General features: G+C 65.7%; 1 protein-coding gene across 1 annotated transcript in view; it reads right to left on the bottom strand.

The window, feature by feature from the left end:
- Positions 1 to 198: 198 nt before the first annotated feature.
- Positions 199 to 6,984, bottom strand: part of PDZD7 (PDZ domain containing 7) — an 8,695-nt gene continuing 1,909 nt past the window's right edge. Inside the window, exons 5-18 of the mRNA XM_014957538.1 lie at positions 6,740 to 6,887; positions 6,441 to 6,501; positions 5,176 to 5,604; positions 4,521 to 4,724; positions 4,276 to 4,317; positions 3,915 to 4,075; positions 3,185 to 3,276; positions 2,953 to 3,044; positions 2,779 to 2,850; positions 2,004 to 2,122; positions 1,760 to 1,883; positions 1,372 to 1,686; positions 919 to 1,019; positions 199 to 745 (exon numbers count right to left, since the gene is read on the bottom strand). Of these exons, the coding sequence (XP_014813024.1) occupies positions 596 to 745; positions 919 to 1,019; positions 1,372 to 1,686; positions 1,760 to 1,883; positions 2,004 to 2,122; positions 2,779 to 2,850; positions 2,953 to 3,044; positions 3,185 to 3,276; positions 3,915 to 4,075; positions 4,276 to 4,317; positions 4,521 to 4,724; positions 5,176 to 5,604; positions 6,441 to 6,501; positions 6,740 to 6,887 (2,110 nt within the window). The 3' untranslated portion in view covers positions 199 to 595. The remainder of the gene's footprint in view (positions 746 to 918; positions 1,020 to 1,371; positions 1,687 to 1,759; positions 1,884 to 2,003; positions 2,123 to 2,778; positions 2,851 to 2,952; positions 3,045 to 3,184; positions 3,277 to 3,914; positions 4,076 to 4,275; positions 4,318 to 4,520; positions 4,725 to 5,175; positions 5,605 to 6,440; positions 6,502 to 6,739; positions 6,888 to 6,984) is intronic.

Raw genomic sequence — 6,984 nt, 5'->3', positions numbered from 1 at the left:
CCTTCCCCGCCCCCCCCCCCACCCCCTCCCCCCGAAATTGCCTGGCCCATGCCCCTGTGATGCCCAGTTTGCCAGGGGAGAGGGGCACGGTGCCGGGGGTGACAGCTGGGGACACCCCTGGGGTGGGCAGAGGTGGGGGTGCCTGGGTTGGGGTGTGGGGGTGTCAAACCAAAGGAAAAGCCTGGCTGTGCCCAGCTCTGGCTTGGTCGCCCCCAACTCCGGAGGGGGATTTTTGTACTTTATTTCAGTCGCATCCCATTCCCTTGTACCACCCGGAATCGCCCAGTAAAAACAAGCCCCTGGCTGTTTTTTTTTTTTCTTTTTTTTCTCAAGGCTGTGTCTGTCTGTCTGTCCAGAGCAGGGTTGGGGGCTGCCTGTCCCCCTCTTGCCTCATCAGCATTGCCCCCCCACCCCTAACCCCGGCCTTGAGTCCTGCTGCTTGAGGGCAGCTCCTCTGTGCCCGTGGGGCAGCTCTGGCTCTTGTGCCCTTTGCCTGTGCTGAGACCGGTCACAGCTCGGTGCAGGAATGAGCCAGCCATCTCCTTCCTGGAGGCGGGATGGCTCATCAAAGTGCAGGGGTGGGGGGTGTGCAGCATCACTCCGGGGGGGCTCCAACCACCCGCACCACCAGCTCCATGGGCTCCTTGGCTTTGTTGCGGTAGGCCTGGCGGATGATGTCCACGGCCCGCTGGTGGGTGACGTTCTGCAGGCTCTCTCCATCCACTGACACCAGCTCCTGCCCAGCCTGGCCACCCGGGAGAGAAGGCAGTGGGGGGGGGGGGGAAGTAGGGAGGCTTTTGGGGTGCTAGGGGGATGCCAACACCCAGCAGCACCGCAGGATGGGGCCTGTCTGGCTGTCTGCCCACCCCTCGGGGTGTGCTGGGACCCCCTGATGTCCCCCTCCACCCCTTTTTGTACCTTGAGGACGCCGCTGAGGAAGGCAGCTCCTCCAGGGAAGATCTTCTCGATCTTCACCACCGGCTGTGCCCTCGACTCGATGCCACCGGAGATGCTGATCCCTGCAAAGGAGCCATGGGACACTTACACCCAGGTAGGCTGGGACCCCCCCCCATAACACCCACTCCCGGGCATGGCACCCCCTTCCCTGGGCAGCTGTGCCTCTGTCCTGCCCTGTTTTGGTAGGTCCTACAGGGACGAAGGCACTGGGGAGCAGCAGCTCCTCTTCTTCCCATCTAGTTTTGGAGGAGTAGGTAGGGGCAGCCTTTGGGGTGTTCCCCCCTGTTCCCTAAACGGGGTGTCCCTTGCCATGGGGGTCCCAACTGCCATGGGGGTCCCTCTCATCCCAGTGATGCTGGTGCCAGGAGGAGGGTCCCCACCCCAGCCCTGGTGTCCCACCCCTGTGCCACCCACCCAGCGAGTGCTTCAGCTTGGAGAGGGTGACGGTGAGCAGCCGGTACTCCTCCTCCTCCTCTTCCTCCCTGCCGGCATCCCCAGGGCCATTGATGGTCATCCCAGCCCCCGCCTCACCCCCTGGCCCCCCAAATAGGGGTGCAAGGGGGGGCCGTGCCCGCCGGGGCTTCCCCAGCACGTCAGCCCCTCCGTCGGGCACAGACCCGGGGGGCTCCTTGTGCCAGGTGGGCCGGGGGCTCCGTGAGCGCCCGCGCCCCTCGGCCGAGGGGGGCTCGGCCAGCAGCCAGTTGGGGGGTCGGGGGCTGGCGGGGGGTCCTCAGGCTGTAGACCAAGGGGTTGAGTGTGGGGGTCATGATGGTGTAAAACAGCGTGGCACTCTTGTTCTCACCCAACGCGTAGGTGGAGCTGGGGCGTAGGTACATGAACAAGATTGCCCCAAAAAACATGATGACGACCGTCAGGTGGGAAGCACAGGTGGAGAAGGCTTTTCTCCTGCCCTCCAGAGAGCGAATCTTCAGGACAGCAGGGAGGATATGGCTGTAGGAGATGAAGATGATGGCCATGGTGCTGAGACAGTTTATGCTGATGAGAGGAAAAGAGAACAACCCCCCCCGGGGGGGGGGGGGGGGGGGGGGGGGAGGCGGGGGGGGGCGGGGGGGGGCTGGGGGCCGGGCCGGGCTCGCCTGCAGCCCCCCGGCTTCCTCCGGCTCTGGGGCCCCCGCCGGCTTCAGCAGGAACCCCCCTCGATAGTCTGCAACGAGAGGGGGTCAGGGATCCCCCCTGCAACCCCCCAGCCCTGCTCCCTGGGACCCCCGCCACCCATGGATTCCCTTAGACCACCCCACAGCCCTACTCCCCAGGACCCCACCACCCATGGATCCCCTTGGAGCCCCCCAGCCCTGCTCCCTGGGACCCCCATCACCCAAGGATCCCCTTGGACCCCCCCAGCCCTGCTCCGTGGGACCCCCACAGCCCAGGGATCCCCTTGGACCCCCACAGCCTTGCTCCCTGGGACTCCCACCACCCATGGATCCCTCCAGGACATGAAAGCCCGGCTCCCTGGGGACCCCCACCACCCAGGGATCCCCTCAGACCCCCACAGCTCTGCTCCCTGGGACCCCTACCACCCAGTGACCCCCTTAGCACCAAGGGCCCCATGTCTTCGTCCTCCAGGGACACCTAGGCACCCTGGCTGCCTTCCCAAGGACCTCAGAGACCCAGGCACCCCAGCACTCTCCCGGTCCTCCTCCCCAAGAACATAGGGTATCCAGGGTCCACAGATCCTGCTCCTCTACTACCTCCCAGCACCCAGGGGCACCAGCCTCCCTCTCCCCTGGGACCCCCTGCACCCAGGCGTCCCAGCTCTCTTCCTCCTCTCCCAAATTGCCCCTGTGGGGTGGCACTCACCAGGCACTGGTGTGATGAGGTGTCTCTTGGGGGGGACATCATGGTGGGCTGGGCGGAGGGCAGGCGAGCGCACTGCGGGCAGGGGGAGCGACCAGTCACCCTCCCTGGGCTCTGCCCACACCTGCCCGCTGTCCCCACCACGGTCAAGGTCCTCGGGTGGGGGGTAGGCTCTACCTGAGCGGCTCTTCAGGGCGTCGAAGGCTTCCAGCTCCAGGGGCATCACCATGCTGTCAAACCGGCCCAGGTCCGTGGGGGCCACCACGCTCCTGGCCAGGACAAAGAAGGAGGGACAGGTTGTGGCTGCCTCTGGGAACGGGGCTGAAGAGAGCACCTGGGGCTGTGGGTCTGTCCCACCCAGCTGGGTTGGTATTGGGGTACCCTGGGGTCCCCTCCAGCCACCACCCACCTCACATCCCGCAGCAGCAGGACCTTCTCTGGCCGGTCCAGGATGGCCAGCAGCGGCCGCACCAAATCCTCCACGCTGCCCTCGTGCAGGTACTGCGGGCGCAGGAGGGATGTCAGGAGGTGGTGTCCCCTCCTCTCTGCCTCAGTTTACCTCCCACAGCTTAACGTGGGGTGTCGCAGTGAAACCTACCCTCCCTCATCCCCCCCAATCTTCTAGGAATCTTCTAGGTTGGAAGGGACCTTAAAGATCATCTTGTCCAACCGTCAACCTAACTGACAAAAATAGACACCCACACAACAAACAAGAAGCATCACCATCACTAACCCATACCTCCCAGCACTACATCAACCCGTCTTCTGAACACCTCCAGGGATGGGGCCTCAACCACCTCCCTGGGCAGCCCATTCCAATAGCTGAGAACCCTTTCGGTGAAAAAATTTTTCCTAATATCCAGCCTGAACCTCCCCTGGTGCAACTTGAGGCCGTTTCCTCTTGTCCTGTCGCCTGTGAGTTGGGAGCAGAGACCGACCCCCCCTGGCTACACCCTCCTTTCAGGGAGTTGGAGAGAGCCAGAAGGTCTCCCCTCAGCCTCCTCTTCTCCAGGCTGAACCCCCCCAGCTCCCTCAGCCTCTCCTCATCAGACTTGTGCTCCAGACCCCTCACCAGCTTTGTTGCTCTTCTCTGGACCCACTCTAGCACCAATCCCACACCCCTGCCCGCGGTGCCCTACCCGGGAGCAGTGTCGGAGCACGGCCGTCACCTCGTCGGGGCTGAGGAGGCGTGCGGCAGTGTCCTGGATGTGGGGCAGCCGGGACTCGGGGTCGCTGCTGCTGCTGGGCTGCAGGGCAGCGATGCCCGCGGGGCCCAGGATGCTGGCACGCCGGCTTTTCTCTGGAGTGGGGGGGACAGAGCAAAAAAGGGGTGGCCAGAGGGGTAGGGACCACCCTGGACACCCCCCCCACCACCACCACCTCGATCCCCCCCACCCTGATCCACAGCACTCAGACACATGCAGTGTGGGGCCAGGCGCATGCAGAGCCTGCCCTGCAGCAGCCCCACCCCCCCTCCGGGCACACAGGCACCCCCGTTACCCCGCTTCAGGCTCCGGATGACAAACTTCTGCACAGCACCTACTGCAAGGGAGATGGAGAGGGGGTGAGCACCCAAGGGGGGGGTCAGCGGCATCGCTGCCCATCGCCAACACCTCATGCCTAAGGACCCCTCCCATGCCCCCCCCCCATCATGCCAGGGATGCCACAGTGGGGCTGCGATGCCCCCAGAAGGTGGGACCGGTCCCAGGTCGGGTCCCTCTCTGCCCTGTCCCCCAGCCCAGTACCTCTGTCCCCATCAGGGCGCCCTGGGGACTTGGCCCGTGCCCGGCGGTCGGAGGTGGGGGGCTCCTGGCTGGGGGGGGCCCAGCTCTGGCTGGTGGCACGGCCCCCCTTGAAGAAGAGGTTGACGAGGGTCTTGGAGCGGTGCAGCCCCGGGGGAGCCCCCCGTGCCCCTTGGACCTCCGGCTTCTCCTTTTTCCGCTTCTCCTCTGGGGACAGAGAGGGGGGGTTGGAGTTGGGGGGGGCTGAAAGATGCCACCCCAGATGATGTTTGGGGCTGAGAAGAACCTGAAGAACCTTGGGCAGGGAACCTGAGGAGGCTACTGGGGGGGAACTGATTGGGGAAGAGAGACCTGCTGTGGGGTGCAGGGGATCTCCAGGGCCTGCAGAGGTGGGCTTTGGGGTGCCCTGCAAGCCCCGAGGACAGGAGTGGTCCATATAGGGTGGGGGGCAGAGGGTGCTGGGGTGGGGGCCAGGGACTCAGCTATAGGATGCCCACGAGTGGGGGCCAGGTATCCATGTGGGGCAGCGGCTATAGGATGCTGGAGTGGGGGGCAGGCTCCGTGTGGGGCAGAGACTGAGCTACAGGATGCAGGGGGCTGGGGGTGCAGGGATGGAGGGGAACGCCAACCAGCTGTGGGGCCGTGCCCCGGTGCCTACCGGCGACGGTGAGGTCGCTCTGGGAGCGTGTGATGGGCTGCCGGGGCCGGCTCAGCGCCAGCAGCAGCGCCGTCTTGGGCGAGTGGGTGAAGGCCCGGCGCGGGTGGGTGCCGGGGGGCTCGCGGGTCCCTCCCTGGCCCCGGATGGCCGTGTCCCGCAGCAGCTCGGGGGGCCGCACCGTACGGCGCGTCTCCGGCAGCCCCTCGGCGGCCGGTTCGGTCTGCATGGCCCTCTCGGCACGCTCCCGCCCCCAGCCCCGCCGGGGCCCGTCCTCCGTGGAGATGGCCACGTCCACGGTGCGGGTGGGGGGTCCCGAGGTGGCCGCGCCGAGCCCGTTCACCGCCCCGGGTGCTGGCCCCGAGGAATAGGAGGAGATGGAGGAGCTGGTCTCCGAAGCTTGGGAGAGTTGCTGCAGCTGCCCGTTGGTCACTGCAAAGGCAGAGCGGAGACATGGGGCAACATGCAACATGGGGTGACACACACCATGGGGTGACACACCATGGGGCCTCGGGGAGTTCTGCTGCTGCCCCAAAGGACAAGAGGACATGCGGAGACACACAAGGATGTGGGGACCAGGTGTCTGCTGGCCATGGCATAGGGCTCTTCGTGTCCCCTAAGAGAATGGGGGACAGGTGGGACCCTGCAAGGCCATGGAGATGCTGACCATGGCACAGGGAGCTCCATGCCCCCCTCCGAGGCCATGGGGATGCTGACCATGGCACGGGGAGCTCCATGCCCTGCTCTGAGGTCATGGGGTTGCTGACCATGGCACAGGGAGCTTCATTCCACCCTCCAAGGTCATGGTGATGCTGACCATGGCACGGGGAGCTTCATGCCCCCTTTTGAGGCCATGGGGATGCTGACCATGGCATGGGGAGCTTCATGCCCTCCTCCGAGGCCATAGGGATGCTGACCATGGCACAGGGAGCTCCATGCCCTGCTCTGAGGCTATGGGGATGCTGATCATGGCATGGGGAGCTCCATGCCCCCCTCCAAGACCATGGGGATGTTGACCATGGCACGGGGAGCTCCATGCTCCCCTCTGAGGTCATGGGGGTGCTGACCATGGCATGGGGAGCTCCATGCCCCGCTCTGAGGCCATGGGGATGCTGAGCACGGCACAGGGAGCTTCGTGGCCATGAGACCCCGTGGCACGAGGACCTTCTCCCTCCCCACCGGGGCTGGCTGCCCCTTGCGTGGGGGTCCCAGCTCCCCCACCCCACAGCCCAGGGTCCCTTCCAGTACCCGCCCGGCACTGCCCTTACAGCGACTGAGCCAGCAGTACTCGGCCACCATCTCCTTGTAGGCAGGGAACCGGCCGGTCTCCTAGGCAGAGGGGGAGAGAGGACCTGGGGGTCAGCGTGAGCTGGGTGAACCCGATCCGGTGCCAGCCATGAATAATGCATCCCCCCCACTTCCCTTGTTCCCCCCCCCTCTCCCCGCCTCCCACTCGCCTGAAACCCAACCAGCCGGTGGCTGCGCCAGCCCCACGGGCGCCAGGCACGAGCTGGGGCAGCGCCAGCCTTGGGGACACACCGGCCACCTCCACCCCAGCCAGGGGTACCTTGATGGTTAGCATGATGTGGGTCTGCCCCTTGAGCACCTCCACTGCCTTGCTATGGCTTATGTCTTCAAACTTGACTCCGTTGGCTGCAAGGACTTGGTCTCCCACCCGAATGCCGTTCTGCTCCGCCAGGCCCCCCGGGTCCACCCTAGAGGGGCAAGTGGGGTGGGCAGGATGGCTCCGAGCCCTCCTTGGAGCTCCACTCCTGCCCCACACCTCCACCTCTGTGTCCCTGTACCCCAGCA

This window comes from Calidris pugnax, unplaced genomic scaffold (genome assembly GCF_001431845.1).
Source record: "Calidris pugnax isolate Ruff unplaced genomic scaffold, ASM143184v1 scaffold4, whole genome shotgun sequence".
NCBI lineage: Eukaryota > Metazoa > Chordata > Aves > Charadriiformes > Scolopacidae > Calidris > Calidris pugnax.
The sequence above is the reverse complement of the archived record's forward strand: the minus strand, read 5'-3'. Positions and strand labels throughout refer to the sequence as shown.